This window comes from Anoplophora glabripennis, unplaced genomic scaffold (assembly GCF_000390285.2).
Source record: "Anoplophora glabripennis isolate ALB-LARVAE unplaced genomic scaffold, Agla_2.0 scaffold2, whole genome shotgun sequence".
Lineage (NCBI taxonomy): Eukaryota > Metazoa > Arthropoda > Insecta > Coleoptera > Cerambycidae > Anoplophora > Anoplophora glabripennis.
Genome location: NW_019416325.1, coordinates 387,636 through 409,113, shown reverse-complemented (window position 1 = coordinate 409,113; position 21,478 = coordinate 387,636). Strand labels below are relative to the sequence as shown.

The 21,478-nt window shown below is 35.7% G+C and overlaps 1 protein-coding gene across 5 annotated transcripts in view; it reads left to right on the top strand.

Annotated features, from left to right (window-relative positions):
- The window catches only part of LOC108916979 (protein eva-1 homolog C), a 229,593-nt gene that overhangs the window by 199,791 nt on the left and 8,324 nt on the right, over positions 1 to 21,478 (top strand). For 3 of the 5 annotated variants that reach the window (XM_018723361.1, XM_018723365.1, XM_018723360.1), the window contains 5 exons: positions 5,962 to 5,997; positions 10,901 to 11,039; positions 15,388 to 15,537; positions 20,586 to 20,729; positions 20,783 to 21,028. In XM_018723361.1, coding sequence (XP_018578877.1) covers positions 5,962 to 5,997; positions 10,901 to 11,039; positions 15,388 to 15,537; positions 20,586 to 20,729; positions 20,783 to 21,028 — 715 coding nt within the window. The remainder of the gene's footprint in view (positions 1 to 5,961; positions 5,998 to 10,900; positions 11,040 to 15,387; positions 15,538 to 20,585; positions 20,730 to 20,782; positions 21,029 to 21,478) is intronic. The other 2 variants (XM_018723363.1, XM_018723362.1) reach the window with 2 other exon arrangements.

The window sequence follows — 21,478 nt, the reverse complement described above, 5'->3', positions numbered from 1 at the left end:
TTTCATGATTTTGAGGGCATAAAAATGGCTTTGACCTAGGAATAACCTTGAACGTGGTCTTCAAGGTCAAGTCCAAGGTCATCAGATGGTAGTCCCCGATGACCCAAATAACTTTTATAGAGGCGATTTTCCCGACGTCTCACTATCCTGATGAGATACCAACCTGAGAATATTAATAATAATAATAATGTCTTTATTAGCAGAATACATATATATTGAGAAGGGGATTTAACCTTCAACTGAACTTGAAAATGGAAAAGTAACTCATCCACATCTTCGAACGTAAAATTTCTCGCTCTTTAAAAATCCGGAGTCAGAAATTGTATCAACATCAAAAGCCAAGAGTTGACCTTCAAATAACCTTGAGTTGAGTTACCTTCGTCAAATAAACATGGGATTCGGATTCAGCGACCCCAAAAACGTCTGGGTATGGTGGTCTAGTCTAGTATTCAGTGTATACATATACGAGGTTAGTCAAAAATAAATACTTAAATTAATGTTCATTTATTTTTCTGGGAGCACATTCCGATTCTGCAGGATTTTTTAGAATAAAAATTAAACTTGGGATAAAATCTTCACGTCTACTTCTGATAACACGTGAAACGAGTTTGTGGAAATTTTTAACTTGTAGTTATGAAAACTGTGAGAGAAAGAGAGAAAAGAATTAGAGAAATATTTAATTTGTTTTAAGTCCGTAAATGATTATTAGCGTAATTTCTGTTTACGAATACTGTTAGGTAGAGTATTCTAATGCGTAGTTCAGCCTCGAACATCCTCGAATGGAGGAGAAAATCCAATAAACTAAAATAATATAACCAAATTGCCAACTTGGCAAGTGGCAAATAAAGGAAATCGTAGTTGTTGAAATTTCCAAATAAAATTCCTGTTAGACAACTTCTTATCTTTTGTGTCTGAATCAAACCGAGGTAGTGATCGATAGATAAGTTAATATTGGTTCTGTACTTGTTAAATGGGTTAAATCCGGTGAAACTACATTTCTGCTAGAAACAGGCAGTGGCGGCTCGTTCTAAGAGGAGGCTTACAATTAGTCGTTTTGTATAAAATAATTATTGTGTTTTATTACAGTTCTCTCCCTTAACAAAACTTTTAGACCAGGACGGATCTGTCGAAATATCCCACTTCTTGGATGTAAGAGGGGGCAGCTAATTTTTGCTGCTATCTTCAGTACAACTCGCATAATAAAAGTGTAGATCCCTAGAAAGTTTTTTCAGGCCACGAAAACTATAAAAGTCTAAAGCAGGGCACACACATCAAAGCGCAAAACTTAAACAATCAGAAATTTGACATGTGTACAAACAACTTGATTGTGCACAGCTATATTTAGTGTAAATATTTTGAATACCACTGTGGGCAGATATCACGTTCCACTTCCGACACATAGAACACTTTATTGGCCCTATGCTGTACCATTGTTTCCTGTTTCGTCCTGTTTTATATTCCCCTTTGGAGGCGTATGCAGGATATATATCAATACTCGGTGGGAACTTTGGAAAACTCCACACTATGAGATTTTCATCATATAAATGTGTCTCCAGATAAACAAGACATAAGCATGTCTGTGTATGAAAGGCTTTAGCGTATGCGGTATTATTCCCACACCAGATTTTTAATAATTGACTTTTCAGGGCAAAATTTAGATATAGTTTCATATATTTATATTAATTAAGTGGGGAAAGAGTTTTTTGTCTGTGTCAACTACCGTTCCTTACCCTTTTGTCTTTCGTACAAAAAAAGATGGTGTAAAATATATCGAGAAAAACGAGTCCACAGTTCCACAACGTTAAACCCTTGTATCGATTTTAAGTAACGTTCTTGATGTTATGCAGGCGAAATTTGAAGAAAAACCATCCCTTTTTACGAGATAGACCCCTAGCGGGTTGCATTTTGATGTAGACGTGAATCAAGTAATATTAATTTAGAACTTCTGCCGCGTTTACACTAACATATTACATTTTTTTCTTTGACTACCCTAAACAGAGATCATTTATGCAATTAGAGAACTTCCGGACGAGACTTATATGCGGTAATTTTGGTAATAGATATAAATTAGGAAGACCCGTTCTTTTTTATAAGGTCTTTAGTCAGATACTTTTTTTTTATTATATTCTGCCTTTCTGTTGTAAATTTCTAAATGAACCCGCCACGGGATAAGTAATGTAGGTGAACGTCGGAAAGGTGTTTTAATCTTTTTTTATTCGATATTGCCTGGCATAGCTGAAATTTCTTTCATCCCTATTTCTCTTAGGCCCTGATATTAAATTAATTTTAAAACGACCTTATTAGGTACCCAGTTCCAGTCCAGACCATATTTAAAATAAAACTCCAGGATTTATTCTACTTGTTAGTCTAATATTAATGATTTCCCTGCATATCTTGCTCGTTTTTGCTACACTTTCGAATCCCAATTTAAGGTATTTATAAAACCTTCGAACTTGTTTATAACTTCTATTGTACTCGTAGTGGCCACTTCTTGTTTGAAGAAACACAAGAATTTATTCTACTGATGAATTTAATACTGATTTCACTAATATTTTACTTGTTTGCATTTTGTCAGATTTTTACTACACTTTCGAATTCTAATCTAAGGTATTTCACGATATTGTGACATTTTTATGAGTAAAATTGTACTCTCATCGTTTATTTCATTTCTAGTGATGTCATTAGAGTATTTATTGCCTATTTTTTATAAATGTTATTTTGGAAGGTTGGGTGAAATTTATCCGAAAAAGTTAGCCTTTGAAGAGCGGAGCAGTAATTAACACAAGAATTTATTCTACTGATGAATGTAATACTGATTTCACTAACATTTTACTTGTTTGCATTTTGTCAGATTTTTCCTACACTTTCGAATTCTAATCTAAGGTATTTCACGATATTGTGACATTTTTATGATTAAAATTGTACTCTCATCGTTTATTTCATTTCTAGTGATGCCATTAGAGTATTTATTGCCTATTTTTGATAAATGTTATTTTAGAAGGTTGGGTGAAATTTATCCGAAAAAGTTAGCCTTTGAAGAGAGAAGCAGTAATTAACACAAGAATTATCCGAACGTAATTCCTATGTGTGCATGTTGGTGTAGCATTCAAAGAGAATTAAGTCTCTTTAAACAGTTAAAAGTTTGGGTATAATTGGGCCAATATTTGTACAACTTTTGCTTGCAGAGCAAGAGTTGTAATTTATGTCAGTTTGATCGAAAATTTAATTAATTGTCTGGTGTTTTAGAGCAAGGCGATTTCACGCCAGTTGAATTCCATTAAAACGCCTCAACGACGGTCGACTTCTTTATTTTCACCCTAGCACCAATTAACAAAACTATATCAAGCAAGGATACGCACAAAGATATAAAGAAAAAAGAATATACGGGGTATTCGTGATAGAGTTGAGACAGCAACTTATTGCATTTTGATCGCCCTGTATATTAAATTTGTCTCAGACTTGTCCAGTTCGTAATGAAAGAGTGCAGACGAAATGAAGTGACATTATACTCGGTGTCGGGTCAGTAATTCGGTGGCCGTCAAAGATCAAGAGTGCTCTTTTAAGGCCCAATATAAACTCCAAGACGGTGGCGGTGCTTAAAATGTATTGAGGACTCCAAATAGACACTGCGGTGGCAACCAACATCTCAATAACATGAATAGAGATACTGTTTACTCGCAGTTCGAGTGTTTTCCATTCAATGACCCGGCTTAATTTCGGTTCTCCTCATTCGCAGTTGCATTTTATCGGGCTGGAAGTTGGACCGTTTGACCATTTAGCCAAATTTGTTGTAAAGTCATAGCTTAAATTCTGGGGCTTTATTTTCTTGCGCTGGCCTAGTACGTGGTAAACCGGAAGTGCTCTATAAAGTTCCTACGGATTTATCGGTCATTTGCCGCTACATTGCCACTTATTTGATTAAACAGCCAGAGAGACTTAGAAATTGCCCAAAATAAAACTGACGGTATTACCCGGGAAACAATCAAACCGGCTAACACCTACGGCAAAACATCTGCCTGCACATCTATTTTGATCGATGTTCCGGAATAAAACAAAAAGATCGGTGAACACCTCTTTTCAAAACAAAAATAATTCTTTATAATCTCTCTTTCTCTCGGTGATGCACACACAGGGTGTTCCATTATGAACGGAACAACTCAATGGGATCGAAACACAAGAAAATTGTGCCAAATAATGCCTCGATGAAATATTATTTCTCGTTAGTTACAATTTTAGCAATGTTTCGAAAACCAGTTTGTAAGCATTGGTAGAAGAGGGACCTGTGCCGTAGTGATGGAGTATATTATAAATATAATTAACTTTTTTGTATTTCACAATATGGATAAATTGACTAAAAATGTAAAGATGATAATTAATTTAGAGGCAAGAGAAACGCATCTTATTGTTTTAAGTTCTAGTGCGGTTTTAATTCTAAATAAGGTTAGATTAAAGTAGTTCCACTAGTAAAGTGTAATTAGCACCTTCTAGTTTTTTAAATTTTCAACTTGATTGGTAAAATGTTTCTGTATAGATTTTTAAAGCTATTTCATCTTGTAGAGCGAAAAGGAGAAACATATCATTAATGCATGTTTGATGACAACATTGTTGTCTCTGTGATTATACAGGGTGTGTCTCCGAATTCGACTGCCAAACTTCTACAGGGTGTTTCTTAGTCAAAGTTGTCGCAAGATGTTATTTTAATATCTTCTAAACCAATTAAAGTATAAAGAATGATAGCAATGAGAAAAATTATGGGTCTACAGGGTGTTAGAAGTTTGACTGCCTTAATTTTAACAGACGATAGAATACATTAAAATAAACAAAAAAACCTTATACGACATGGGGCCTAAACTCAACCGTTTACGAGAAAAAAATTATCAAAATCTCCTACTTGATACACAAATCTGGAATTGGACCGTGTCTGAGTGTTTTTTTCGTGCCGCTATTCCTTTTCTTGAGGTGTTTTCCAGCGCATCGAAAATGATGGTGGACATTTTGAGCATATGTTGTAGTTTGTTTTGTACTAGTGCATTTAAATATTACTGAATTTCGCTTTTTAGTAAATACCTGAATTATTTTTACTACGTATGATTATTTGGAGTACGTGAATCTTCGGATACTCTAATTACATATTTTTTAAATTCATAATTTGTTTAAAAGTTAAGTCCCTGTTTTAAGAGATTCATAATTATTAAAATTCGAGCTAAAATTTAAGCACAACGCTATCTTCGTACTACAAAATCGATGTTATTTACATTTTTTCCTTAGGACAAGTCTGCCGCGTGCACACGTGGTATGCATCAGATGTTTAGCGTTAGGTTAAGAGCTGAGTCACGTTGTGATGAATCTCCCCAATATTAATACTCGCTGTATTTTGGAAATTGTTAATCTTACGCCTCTGTAATATACAACTTTTTTGTTCATTTATGATTACTCTACCTCATGCTGAAGTAATGGCAGTCAAACCTCTTACACCCTGTAGAAAAAGTTTGCTACATCAAAACTTACATTTTGCAGGAGACAATTCGACAATTTCGTGATTCTGTATAAATTATTTTTCATTTATTGGGTATTTTCACTTCATTGGCCTTAACTGGGAATCTTTGACCTGCCCTTGTTGTTCTCGAGCTAGGGTCTGTGGAGACGAAACCACCATTGAAACTTCTAGCTAAGGCCATGGAAGTGAAAAAAATCTGTATAAATGAGTCATCATACCCTAAAAGTGTCTACCAAAGATACTGAAATATATTTGAAAGAAACAGGTCATTTTTTATCCGAGGACACCCTGTAGGTGTCCGGCAACCGAGTTGAGGGCGACTCGCGTTGGTATTTATATGTAGTACGTAAGAATGGTCTAATACTAACCCTCTAATTATGGAATTGGTCGAGTTATGTGTACGGAGCCTGTACAAATAGCTGTAAATATATTTGTAAAAGCTTCGCTTGTATGCTTATTTACAGAGTAAGTGGGAAGGATCTGAAGGCAACTGGGGGAGAGTAAGTGATCATTATAGCTTAATATACATGTATTCAGTTATATAGGCCCATCGCTGAACACGCTAGGTTGCGACACAACAGCTTATTATTTCGCTTAACTCGTAGACCCAATTTCGTGTCTTTGCCATTTGGTTTAACAGTGTTTATGTGTACGGTTTAGTGGTTCATTAGCACTAAAAACAGGATGCGCCACAAATTTATTCAAGAATAATAAATAATATAACATTCTTACTATACAAACAACCGAGAATACTTCTTTGTGCGACGTGAATTTGTTTTATATCATGCGAGCTCGTCTCTGTCGAACGGGGCAACTCTTTTTTTATTCACTTTCTGCAGTGTATTTCCTTGTTCGGAAACTAATGCCTAAGGTCAGTTACAGCGAACATGAGATATAAATCTTCCTGGGCAAAGCACTTATTTTATTTATATTGCCTTTATATAAATGCGGATGGACAGTATCTATGTACTACATTGTTTGTGTCATATACAGAACAGTGGGACCACACATCAAAACTTATTTATTTATCTTTAAAATGCGAATTCCGTTTTATTTTGAATTTGTGACGGGATCCTGTTATTTTTTTATTCAATCTCGCGTACTAAATTGGAAAGACAAACTAGATTTTGGGCCTCGTGAAACAAAATTGCATAAATTGCTACCTATTTCACTGGGAAATTTTCGGTATTGATATTAACATCGGCCACTTGTAGAGAATTTAAGCATAAAACGATATGTGCTTTTGCAGATAGAAAAAGCTTGCACAAAAGGGCGTTTGTGTAATAACTTAAATTCCATAAATATCGCAATTTACCATATTCGTAATAGAATATATTTAATTCATGACATAGAAGGCCTGTGTGTTTCTTTTGAAGAGTTGAAAATAAAATATTCTATCAAAAGAGAAACTGTTAAAATAAATATGGAGGATTTTCCATTACGTTACTGAATGGAATGGAATATAAATCGGTATTGTTCCAATATCTCTAGTTATTCACTCTCTTATGAAAGACATAGCTTTGAGATCTCCTCTGATTATAATTTAATCAAAATGTCAATACCAGGGGATATAAGATAACTACGCATTCGAAATGGGCAGCAATTTATACCAACAAAGAACACGTATGAATGAAAATGCAATGAGAACGATTCACTAGAGAAGATGATATATAACACACTAACATTTTATAGCATTCAGCATGCAGGTATGTTCAGTGCAACGTGGCTTGCTTCTGCCGACGCAGTCCAGTCATGGGAAACGTTTTTTAAAGAGTATTGACTCGGTTGTAATTTGGAACCCATTTTGTAGCTATACAGGGTGTGGCGTGATAATCTATAAAAATTAAACTACACCTTCCCGACGAAATAGAAAACTCTTATACGAAAAAGTTCCATCTTCGCGTTTTTTTGTAAATTAAAGTTCATTTATTCAACGAAAATGAAGGCCGATCCTGTGTTATTCATTAAAAACTTCCAGACAAAAGTTTTTATTTTGTTATTCCACGATAGTGACAGTCTAATTTTTATAAAGAAGTAAAAAATAAGAATAGCGTGCTGATTACATTAAAAACGAGATTCTTATTTGTTACTTTGCTTAATTTTTTAGAGAAAACAATGCATTTACTATTTCCGAACGTGTCGATATGGTGTTAGTGTATGGTGCAGCCGGAGAAAATGCGCTCGCGGCGACTAGGTTGTACCGGGAACGATGGCCACAGCGTCACCCCCATGTGCAAATACAATCAATCCTACAGTGCGTTCAGCGGCTGCGAGATACGGGAAGTGTTATTCCTCGAGGGGAAGAATATGGTCAGCAAGTGAACCTTAATGTTGAAGATGCAGTGTTGGAAAATCTTGACGAAGACCCCACAATTAGTACTCGACGACTCGCACAGCAAGTAGGAACCTCATCTCGTACCGTACATCGCATCTTAAGGCGCCAGTTGTTGCACCCCTATCATCTGCAACCAGTTCAACAGATTCTACCTCCGGATTATGATCAACGAATGCGTTTTTGCAGATGGTTTTTACGGCAATGTGCCAATCAAGTAGACTTTCCTGCTTATGTTTGTGTAACAGATATGGGCCTATAAAAATCCTCACGCGATTAGGGAAACTCATTTTCAACATCGGTTCTCGATAAATGTTTGGGCTGGCATAATAGGCGATGTACTTGTGGGTCCCTATTTCCTTGAAGAACGACTAAATGGACCAACATTTGCTGACTTTTTGGAGAACCGGTTGCCTGAATTATTGGACGATGTGGCATTACAGTTCGGGCACGCATGTTTTATCTTCAAGATGGGCCTCCTCCATATATGTTTCCTCAGCGCTTTGGTTCTGTGCCTGGCCACCTCGGTCTTTAGAGTCACTTGAAGTCATTGGTTTACAATACTCCAATTGCTGGTGGAAGAATTGCGAAACCGTGTACTTGAAGCTGCTGACACAATTAGGGGAATACCTGGAATTTAGGAAAATATTCGCCAAAATTGGGTGCGTCGGTGCCATGCCTATATCCGCGCTAATGAGGATTAATTTCAACATTTTCTCTAGAAATGGCAAGTTTTATTTTGTTCCATATTTTAAAGGAGTTTAGTTAGTGCACGCAGTTGGCAACTACAGATGATTACGGATGTGGTTTGTTTGCGAACTCTTGCAGTAACAACAATGCATTTAATATAGTAAATTATTAATTAACTATTAATTATTATAATAAGAAAATATCAGTTTTTTTTTTAAATATCTATTTTTCTTAATTTGTACTTTTGCATTGAAAAATTCCCCAAAAATTGAGAAGTATTTTTCTATCATTCAACGACGATTTGTTTACGCAGCTTACGAAAAAAAAACGCAAAAATAGAACTTTTTCGTATAAGACTTTTCTATTACCAATATCGTTAGGAAGCTGTAGTTTAATTTTTATAGTTTATACACGCCACACCCTGTATAATTCCAGTTTATACATTTTGCTAATGTTTCGAATGTTAATAAAAGATAGGTATTTATTATCGTATGTAACTACGACAAGCAGAAATATGGCGTTCCTTTCTTTTTTATTGTTTTCAAAAGGTTAGCGAAAATTATTTAATCTCACGTTTTTGATATTATTGAGTAATTAATACACCGAACTGTTTACGAGGTTTCAGGGTGAAATGGGGTTTCTTCCTGTTTATTTTTCTTGGCAGCGCAGCAGCACTATGAGAATATAGCTGCCGCAGTCATATAAAGCACTTTGGGGTGAGACAGCAAAAAAGGCTTATTGTGGGTTGCGCAATTTTGCATGATTATTCAGTAATCTGACTGGGTCGTGTCATAAAAACAATGCGAAAATATGCCAATAGCCGAGGTTTGAATACCCCATTAAATATTCAGACTCCAGTGTCCTGAAATATTACACTGTTTGCGTTGGAAGATCGGCCCGGGTAAAACAAAGGGAAGTCGATAAGATTGCCCTTAAATTAAAGGAAAAATAAATATCACGAACAAATTTTATCGAGCTTGTAATAATTCCCAAGTTTTAAATTCCGTTTTTTTTTAACGGAAATACTTCGTTTCCTTGAAAATGAATCAGAAAGCATTAAAAAACCTTTCATCACAACGAATTTAGCAACGCAAAAAATCAATCGAGGCGTTGTTAGGATTCCATTAATTTATTTTTTACAGATAACTACTTATTTATTGATTATAAAAATGAAAGATTTTGCTAATGTTTCGAATGTTAATCGTACAAATAGCAGTTAAACAAAATTTAAAAACAAATTTTTCATTATTTTTAGAATCATGAACGTTTTTTGATGAAAAAAATATGGATTACTGCTAAAAGTCATTTTTAACTTAAAAAAATCAATATGAAGTGAACAATTACTTATTACATTGATTTTAAGCAAAACGACAAATTTAAACATTCCGGGCACTAGGAAAAAAGGTATTTTATCCTCTACTTAAGGAGAAGGTAAGGTAGTCGGATTTTTGTAATTTTTGTTCGACGATAACTATCATTCTGGCTTATGCCACACTGCGTAAAATGTCAAATACTAAAAATAAAATAAAAAACCTACCTGACCTCGTTTGTTTTTTTTTAAGAAACTATTGTTAATTCATAATAAATATTGTTTATCATGCATTTTAATGAAATATTTGAAGAATATTCCTACATATACATAAGTATTTATTATAATATTTCGTTTGTTCATAATTTTCGAGATGAAAAAAATAATAAAAAAACATATGGTGCGTTTTGAAAAAAAAAAAAAAATGTCACGCGACGGACTCGAAGCAACGATCTCGTGACTGTCAGTCCTGAACGCTACCAATTAGGCCACGCTCCCAGTTAAAGAATGTGTCACATCTAGTGGATTTAGCTGTCAGGTAAAACTTCAAAATCGATTATCTCGGTAATTTATGAACGTTGCGTCGAACTACTTCGGAAAATTCTTATTCAAGGTCCAAACTACACGTACCATAAATATCAAAAATTACAAAAATCCGACTACCTTACCTTCTCCTTTTAGCCTTACTCTTTGGTAATAGTACTATGTTGCCACATATTTTCTGTAAACATATTAATATTTTCATTCGTAATCTGACTACGGTCCTGTTAAGTTCCGTGCCGCACTAAGCCTAATTATGAATATTGGTAGTGATAATATTAATTTTGTTATTTGTGTGTTACCAAGTTATGAATAAAAAAGAAACGTTGTTATAACTGCTTATTTATTGACGGCGAATAAAGGAACGTTTACTTTTCAATGCTTGTAGATCGCAAACAATAATCGAAACTATAGCAATTTGTACATATTATCGGTGTGGCTAACATGACTGGGCTGTTGCTTCTTCACGCATACATATATACGTATCATCTCTCGAGGGTTGAAAACAGCTGATCTGACTGACGGTACCTAGTACTCGCTGTTGCAGACCGTGGTGGAGACCTGCCAGAAGAAGCGTCAGTGCAAGTTCCAGCCGAATCCGAAGACCTTCGGGGGGGACCCCTGCCCGGGAGTTCGAAAGTACGTCGAAGTCGCTTACAAGTGTAGGCCATGTAAGTAATGAATACCTATAGTCGCAAAAATACTGCGCTGCTATAAATTTCGTCATAGTTTGAATGCCTCGTGATATAAATTGTGGACGACTCGTTTTGTACTTGTAATTATTCGTACCTTTGATGTTGTAAAACTCCCAGAGAACGGCAGATGTAAATCTTGATACTTCTTAAAGAGTTGGGAGAAGTTGGATTAGCTAGAACCGTGAGCCACAATTATATATCGCGGTACATTTTCCGAGTTATCCAACTTCGTTTTCTGCTTCTGCCCGTGAAAAATAAAATACAAAAATATTAAAGTTTTTATATAAGTGCGCTTGATCCGCGTTAGACAAATGTTTTGATAACTTTTCAAAGAAAGTAACTCGAGCTCTCTTATTCGAAACGGAACACCTTCCTGTTTTTACACGTAACAGAACCTGAAACGCTGGAATTACTTGCAGAGTAACAGAAAGGAGAACGTCTGGATTTGAAACAAAATAATTTTATCAAATATCAAAACTAAACTCAGACACTTCCCAGGCCAGGAAAATAAGCTGGGAAATTGCCATTTCGCGACTTTTTGTTTCGGCAAGTTGAATTGATGCTAAATATTATGTACAATAACATAATTTCCACAGTCATAAAAATAGGGGGAAGATTGTTTACAGGGTGGTTAATTGTATAATTTTTACGTAAATTCACGTTTTTCGCTTATAACTTTTTTTCGTTCATTTCCACGAGAAAACAGTAATGTACTTTTTTTTTCGTCTTTAAAAGACCTACAAAACTAGCCCTCGAGCGTCAAAAAATATTGATTAGATCAAAAGTTATAAACAGAAGAAGTTTATTTATGATCTAATCAATATTTTTTTTTTACGCTCGAGGGCTAGTTTTGTAGGTCTTTTGAAGACGAAAAAAAAAGTACCTTACTGTTTTCTCGTGGAAATGAACGGAAAAAAGTTATAAGCGAAAAACGTGAATTTATGTAAAAATTATACAATTAACTACCCTGTAAACAATCTTCCCCCCATTTTTATGACTGTGGAAACTAATGTTATTGTACGCGGGAGCGCAAAGGGCTCCATCTGTCGTGCTGACTATGCTATATTGCAGGTATTTGTTGCACGACTGCCACCAACAGAGGGCGAAGACAATGTTTTAATTGTCGGTGTTGCGAGAAACAACTACTCCGGGGGCTATATGCCCCTACCGGCATTGAATAATACCCGCAACACCTAGTGCAACAGCTAGGATCGTTTGTCAAAAAAAATAATATGTTATTGTACATAATATTTAGCACCTATAGTGATAAATTCAGCTTGCCGAAACAAAAAGTCGCGAAATGGTCATTTCGCAGCTTATTTTCCAGGCCTAATAAAGGAGGCAAGGAAATGCGATTATCGCGGACTTGCTTATTTAATTTTCAATCTTTTTTGGAACACGTCAACAACTAGTTCTGCTCGGGGTGATGTGTGTATTAACATACTTTTCCTTTCGCGTTTTGTTTGAAGTTTAAAACGGACGAATTATTCAGGAAGCTGAAACTGTTTTATATCAGTCTATTTTTAAAATAAGCATACGCTTCCAGCGCTCACAATTTGCATTTTTTTAATCTAATTGCATTTGTATCGGGGCTGCCGGCTCCCTTCACGTCAGTGGCCGGTCCGCTCGAATTGTCACGGAAAGCGCCACAACAGAGCCAACTGCGTTTGGCACTATGCACTTGAAATAAAATAAATTGACATCACTAAACTGCGGATGTTCCGTATTCAATTTTAATTAAGCAGTTTATTTCCTGCGTCGCAGAGGGCATTATTTATGGTCTTCCAAACATGGGAAACCACTTAAAGATATTTCACCGGCTAGTATTTATCTGTTCTAACTTTTATTATACCGCCACACATCTCGTGTTATAAACCAAAAGTCACAATTCCTTAACGAAAACCCCCTTTTCGGACCGCTCCTGACCGCTGGCCTACGAAGGTTTATCGAGAGTGAATCTTGGCCCACCGTAGTCGGTCACTAACCTAGCTTTTACTGCGTCTTTAATCTGTACTGGACGACAAAACGTTGACGTTTTCACTATGTTCAATTAATTATTCCGTTTGTAGTACGTATACCTTATTGTGCTTTTCAAAGGGTAGTATGGTACCCAGGGGCGGATCCAGAGATGGATTTTAGGGGGGTGTTTGCACAGGTGATGTCAAAAAAAAAAAATTGTACAAAAGATGGAGAACTGAGTTTATAATTTCATTATAGGGGTTTATTTTTTGGTTCCTTGTTGTTTTATTTGTACTAAAAATGAAGTAACAAAATTTCGGACCGTCTGGGGAGGGGGGGAGGGGGCAAAACATTCACTCATTCGTCCATAGCACTTTGTTAACAAAGTTAAGATCCGCTGCTCTGTCAAGACGACTGGGGAAATCAGCTGTTTCGCTTCAATGTTCGTGTTCTGTTCTGTAAAAAATTAAGTGCCTGAAAAAATGCAAATCTCCACGGATCGGGAGATGACATATAAAATTCAGTACGAAATCTGCAAGCGTGAAATAAATCGTAGTCCGTAGTGTCGCGAGATTCCTAGTTTGAAGACGCTGAAAATTTAACGAGTCGAACTGAGGCTAAACAAGGGCGGGGAGCGAGAGCAACAGTAACGTAGCATTTACTCCACCGACACTTGCTGGCGTTGCTCGTATAAGTTGTGAAATGGGGCGGGATCCGAGATTGACACATAAACTCCCAAAAAATGGATTTCTTATAACCTTCCTGCGGCCCTATTGGAAATATGCCAAAAGGATGAACAACGAATGTTGAACCTATGCTCTTTATACCGGTTAAATGTACAGGGCTTCCTTTGAAAACCGTACTAACTTTAACAGTTGATAGAGAACTTGATTTTAAACAAAAAGTTCATATAAAACAGCAAGTAATAAGGAAACCAAATTAAGTATGACTTATGGCGACATTGTTCTTTAAAAATGACCTATTCACTACAACTACCAGTGGCGTGGTAGGCGGGCAGTCAGTCCCCTTTTTTTAAAAAAATTCTACGCCTATGGGTTTTCTTGAAATTACATAAAAATTTTTAAATCACTGATCACATTTTAGACGAAAAGCTGTCCTTGCAAAATTATCATAAAATCAAAGGGTTCCGATTAAATGAAGCGAAACCTTTTGCTGCACGTAAATTTTCACAAAATTTGTTGATTTAGACAGATCTAGTATCATGACTTCATCGGTCACCCGACATTAATCCTCTTGACTATTTTGTCCGGGGTCATATGAGAAGCAGGAATGCTCTTCTCCAATAAACACAAGGAAGATTAAATTCGACACCCTGTACATCTACAGGGTGGTCCACCTAAGAGGGATTCTTCTGTAACTCTGCAACTGTAAAATTTATAAAAAAAAATGTTTTCACAAAAGTACCTGGAATCATGTGGGCCAAGTAAAGAAAGTTACGGAAGAATCCCTCGTAGGTGGAACACCCAGTATATTGCTTTAAAATTTCAAGAAATTACGAAAACTTTCGTCGTTACCATTTTTCCTAGACGGAAAAGAGATTCGTCCTGTTTATATTGTCCGTTGGGTTGAAATTAAGTATCGAGTTTTTAGAGCTACAGCTTTTCGCTGAAACGGCTCCTGATAGTTGAGAAAGATTCTCAATTTACGCCCCATTCACTTCATTTAATCCCGTTTGAACTTTTCAGTCTCCCAGCCTTAAAGAAATATATAAAAAAAGTTGCTCCCAGTGATGTTTACATCTCTATCGAGTGTCTGTTGTGCAGATAACGACGAGTCCGATTAACGGAAATATATTTGTGAGAAAAGATATTTTGAAATAACCTTGTTTCATCGCGGATACGGTGTAGGATGTTTTAACACGATTCCAATTTGAGAATTTAATAAGAATTAATACGGACAGTCGCACGCCCCGACGAATATTTACGCGGATATTTCAGTAAAGATTTAATTTCAGGGAAGGTATACAGTCACGCGAAAAGAAAACTTAATTATATCTCACAGAAGACGGACTCCTGCATAAAATAACAAAAGTAGGGGGATACTTTTTAGTTAATTAACGTCCAAAGATGACCTAGATACTACAAAAGATATTTTTCCGGTACCTATATAAAATAAAACTCATTAATTATTTACTTTTCCTTCGAATGTAATGATTCGATGAAATGGAAAATTGTTTAAATGCAACACAAAACGAACCCGCTTGGTATTAGGTCGAATAGCGAGGGATTCACGCAGTTGTTTAAGATATACAAAGGAGTTGGATGGCTGTTTACTGTCGGAATAGACCGCAGATAGAGAATTAGCCGCACGGCGTGTAGAATTAAATAGAACCGACATTTTTCAGATGAGTTTCGAAGTAAAGTGGCCTGCGAGAATGAGCGAATCCAATTGAAGTGCAATCCCAACTCGAGAGTAGCCGTCTACAGCGCCAGCTACGGCAGGACGGAGTACGAGAGCATCCAGTGCCCTCAACCTCAGGGTGTGCCAGAGGAAAGTGAGTTGATTATTTTTTTTATTATACAGATTTCTCCCTATATGAATAAAACGGTTTGAACGCACCAATGGTTCAATCTGGGACCTTTTATGGCATTCATATTGAGTTTTACTACACGCTAAAGTTGTCGTGAGCATATAGCGTTAGAAATAATTTGTACAGGGTGTAACTGCAAACGGGACCTTTAGAAACATCTTCAAATTCCGTCGTGAAAATTTTTATATATCTATCCTTCATATGGATTGATATGCTGTTCCCTATTCGAAACATTCGAGATTTTTTTAATTTTCTGCTTTTCGCCCCCCATTGATGTAAAAATATATAATGACATTAAAGGATAGTCTTTCCGAAGTCAATTGAACATGTAGCAATAAAATTTAATGACTTTCATAGGCGTCCCCAAAAAAGTTTTCCGCTAAAGGTAAAAAATAATAAATATTTGTATATGATATGTAGAAATATACGTTTTCGGACTCGCTGAAAACGCTGGTTTTGTCAGATTTACTCTAACTAAAAAAAATTTTTATACTAATTTTCTGATTATAGTTTGATTCTAATTATAGTTTGTTTATATAAAAATTACCAAAATATAAAGGTGCCTAAAACCTTTATAAAAGCAGCCAAATATACGTTTTCGGACTCGCTGAAAACGCTGGTTTTGTCAGATTTACTCTAACTAAAAAAAAAATTTTTGCTAATTTTCTTGGTTTATTTATATAAAAATTACCAAAATATAAAAGTGCCTAAAACCTTTATAAAAGCAGCCAAATATACGTTTTCGGACTCGCTGAAAACGCTGGTTTTGTCAGATTTACTCTTAACTAAAAAAAAATTTTGTGCTAATTTTCTTGAGCTATATTATAGTTTATGTACATTCCGTAGGAAAAATTATCAAAATATAAAAGTGTCCAAATCCTTTATAAAAGCAGCCAAATATACGTTTCTGAACTCGCTGAAAACGCTAGTTTTGTCAGATTTACTCTAACTAAAAAAAAAATTATGCTAATTTTTTTGAGCTATATTATAGTTTATTTATACAAAAATTACCAAAATATAAAAGTGCCCAAAACCTTTATAAAAGCAGCCAAATATACGTTTTTGAACTCGCTGAAAACGCTAGTTTTGTCAGATTTACTCTTAACTAAATAAAAATTTTGTGCTAATTTTCTTGAGCTATATTATAGTTTATGTATATTCCGTAGGAAAAATTACCAAAATATAAAAGTGCCCAAATCCTTTATAAAAGCAGCCAAATATACGTTTTCGGACTCGCTGAAAACGCTGGTTTTGTCAGATTTACTCTAACTAAAAAAAAAATTATGCTAATTTTTTTGAACTATATTATAGTTTATACAAAAATTACCAAAATATAAAAGTGCCCAAAACCTTTATAAAAGCAGCCAAATATACGTTTTTGAACTCGCTGAAAACGCTAGTTTTGTCAGATTTACTCTAACTAAAAAAAAAATTTTGTCTAATTTTCTTGAGCTATATTATAATAGTTTATGTATATTCCGTAGGATAAATTACCAAAATATGAATGTGCCCAAAACCTTTATAAAAACGGCCAAATATTACGTTTTCGGACTCACTGAAAACGCTTGTTTTATCAGATTTACTCTAAGTAAAAAAGAAAAATTGTCTCAATTTTCTTGAAAAAACCTGGTACATAGCTCTTTGGTCTTCAATTGAGATCGGAAAGACTATAACATGACGCAAAGTGATACAAAATCAATATGTTTTTACAAAATCATTTGGTTTAAGTTAAATTAAATGTGGTGCTAAATTAGTTCCTTTAAAAAGGCACCTGTCCAGTGGCGCCGTTGATAAAAGTTTAAGTGTAGTTTTAAAAACCAATTATTACTCGACTGAAATATTCCAAGTTAGTATTCTAGGGGCACGTATTGTGACCCTTAAAAACTAATCACTTAATATCAGACATTTCTCAAGAGCACCCTGTATATTGACCTCAACAAAAACATGTATGTAGAGGGGATTCCATAATATCAATTTGAAATAATTTTTTAACAAAATTTGTTTGAAATCATCCAGACAGCATACATGTAAAATTATTATTGTAATCATTTAATATTGGCATATACGAAATATATATATTCTATCAATCGGATTAATTTTAATTAAATTATTAAATAATCAAGTGCAACATTGTGTTTGAAAACACGGTTTAAACATATATATTTAGCCCTGTCTGTAATAAAAACTATCCAGCAAGTACAGGATGTTTACAAATTTGGAAGGGATGTTTTAATGGCAGTGGTTCCGCAAATGTTTCTCCATATTATTGTGGTTGTCAGTATAAAAAAGTATCCTATCTGCAAAAAATATTTCTGTTAATTGAGTTTGCGCGTTTGGCTTATTTATATCCTCTGCAAGTTTGTACACACCCTGTATATTGCCGATATACGCAGTCTAAATAACTAAGGTGGAGGGAACTAACTAGTTCCGTTTTGGCTTGGAACCAGGACGGTTTATTGCAAACATAATTCAAAAACAATAAAATCCTTTTAGGGAAGTAAAATATTGGCTTCCTTCTAGCGTGGAGCAATTACAGTTCGCAGGATTAATTTCAGGTTTTATTTATCACATACAAAAACGACGCTGTACCTCTTTTAGTATTTAAGAAGAGAAGATTTTAAGTTTAGGGGATAAGATCCGCCGAAAGCTTCGCAAATTAAAGCCAAATATAAACAAAAAACCGTAAGAAGTTCCGTCCTCGTTTCTAGCTTGCAAAGTGAAACATTTCGTTTGTATTACTTTAAAGACTTTCCTGTCTGAAAAATCCACCGAACAAATAACTAGGTTATTATATTGATTTTTGGTTTAGCGTGGCACCTTTATTTTAGTAAAATCCCGGCATTTCAGGATAATACTTGCTACGCTTGCTCCATAGTCTACGTTAATTCTAATTCCAATTGTGCTAACAGATTTCTACGGTTAGAACTAAAGCGCAAACACTAATTTTCATAATTTGGTTATCTTATATACCCCCGTTAACCTACTAATACTAAAGATACCAAACGCGGGGCTCTACCTAACTCAGCCTTATTTGCCTTACTGGGTTTATTTAATTATTATTAATTCTCCATTAGATTGTAACTCAACGCAGACAAAATCAACTCCGTACCCGAACATTTTGGCAAATATTAATCGAAACTGTATCGACAAACGTTGTGTAGGCGCGCGACACGCCCTCAATACATCATACAGATCAAAATGTCAAATAAAAAATGGGTACCTCGAACTAAAACAGTCTGTATATTCCTAGAAAGCGTTAACACGTTTTTTTTAATAGGGCTTAACCTTCAAATGACCTACAATGACATCATGGACTATATCATTCAAAAAATGAAATTTGACCTTCATTTGACCGACCTTGCAACTTGTGGTGAAGGTCAAATCCAAAATCATCATCTAATTTCTAGAAACTTTGCTTTAAACATCTCTGTCGAACTATTCAGAGGAAAATGAGATTGACCTTCAGATGACCTACAAGGACATATAGAAAAAATTTTCTGGCTCATACTCAGATGTAATATTTACTAACGATAACTAGTACTGGTGTTTCCATTAGTATTTTTTATTAAGTTGACCTTGGCTTGACTTTGTAAGGTTAATTTCTTAATAACACAGGGCCACAAAAAGAAGTTGAGATTCACCTTCTCTCAGACCAGTCAACTTATATGTTTTTGAGGTCGCTAATCACGATCTCGGTATCCGCAAAACCCCAGCACGTCTGGATCAATGTCAAATGAAGGTCAAATTTCGTTTTTTGAACGATATAACTTTTTTGACCTCCGATTTCGAAAGAACGGGGAATTTTACGTCCAAATACGTGTTGACTCTCTGGAGGTCATTTAAAGGTCAAATCTGAGATTTGAACCTACCGGTTGGAATTTCCGCTACGAAATGAGACGTCGGATCTCGGACCAGTTAACCTTTACGTTTTTTGAGTCGTTGATCACGAATCCGATGTGCACGTGACCCCAGCGCGTCTGGAATTTGACCTTTATTTGACCTTGATCTAGACGCGCTGCGCTGATCAGCGGCCTAAAAAACGTAAGGGTCAACTGGTCCGAGATCCGAGGTCTCGTTTCGAAGCGCAAATTTCAGCCGGTAGATTCAAATCTCAGATTCGACCTTTAAATGACCTCCAGATAATCTCCAGAAGTCACCTTCACCAACAGGTCAACATGTATTTGGACCGCTGTTTCGGATTTCGGGATCAAAAAAGTTATATCATTCAAAAAAATAAATTCGACCTTCATTTAACCTTAATCCAGACGTGCTGGGGTCATGATCAGTGATCTCAAAAACATAAAGGTCAACTGGTTTGAGAGAAAGTAAGTCTCAATTTCATTTTGTGGCCTTGTGTAACCTACAACTTTTATCTGAAATTTATTTGATAGGGCTCAATCCTGAACTGTTATCAGGGTGATCGGGACTTCTTGGGACACCCTGTATTACAAAATATTGATATTTTCAAATGAAGTAAGGTTGGACTGAGAACTGTGAATTGATAAACGTTTAATTACATCGCAATTCGTTCTTATCCAGTTTTTGTGATAGTCCTTGGAGGTAAATTTATTTTACATAGGTGAAAAATGTAAAACTGTTCGTAAGACAATCCTGACAGCCAAAAACCTTTCTTCGCTACCGTCGGCAGGAGCTATGGAACGATAAATTATTGTCCAAAGTTCATATCGTTACGGCAAATCCCAGGTGACTGGAATTTTTCAGTACTTAGCTGAAATACATTAGGAGCAACGACAGGATTATTCTGGATACTTGAACTGAGACCTCATTATTTTTGTAATCCCGAAGACTAGGGACATTGCCGCAAAAAAAAGCACCAAAAAATTTCAGTAAAGCATTCGTCTGGTGCTTTTCACGAAGCGTTATCGCATGATTAAATACCTAAAGCGAAACGCTAAATTATTTCACGGTTCAGTAACACCTTAAAGTGCGGAATGATTCCACATTTAACTTCCAATTTTATTTTCTTATTTTAATGATAACATTTTTTCCAGCATGCCTAGTTAGCTACGCTACTGAGACAGTGATGCAGCTCTGCCACGGGAAGAGGACATGTGATTTGACAGCCGACATCAGTACATTCGGAAGTCCATGCAAACCTCAATCCAGGATGTACTTAAAAGTGGTGTACACGTGCGGTAAGCTCCTCAACGGACAAAGATTAATTTTCGCTAATGTTTCCATTCCGCAGTGCCGAGGAAAGTACTGAAAGAACAATACGAAGGCGCTTTAGAACCAGACGAAACCGAAGACGAATTTTCAAACGACGAAGACGACGATTTCGACGTATACGATGCTGGAAACGAATTCATCCGAGAGTCCGCCGCCTCTCCGCCAGCGCCAAACATCGAAGGCATCGCCAAAGACAACTTTACCAAAGATATAAGCGACGTTAGCTCCAAAACTCCGCCGCACAAGTCCAACGGGTTCGACTTTGGTAAGTGCGCATGCTTGGTGCTTTGACTAGCGTTCGACTCTTCCGCCACCTTCACTCTAATATCTAACTAATAGCAATTAATCGCAATTTATCATGGCCAAACTAAGCTCTAAAGTGAAAAAGTGAAATAAAAACAGAAAACAACAAGTTACTGTAAATGCAAGACCAATTTTCTAGATCTGAGTGTTCAAACTTGCGCAGATCATTGGAAATATTACATCTTCCGCGCATGTTTCCAGTTGCGCGCTCAATCTTACACCTGATGACCTGCATATAACACATTGGGATTTGTTTCTAGTTTATATTTGAAAAATATTTAAAAAAATTCGCATAAGATCATTTAATAACTTAATCTAAAGCTCTTGATGTATTTGAAACAGTGGCGGTTTCTATATAGGGTCGCTTGGTCAATAACCTCCCGCGTGGATATGCGAAAATAAAGAAAGATTC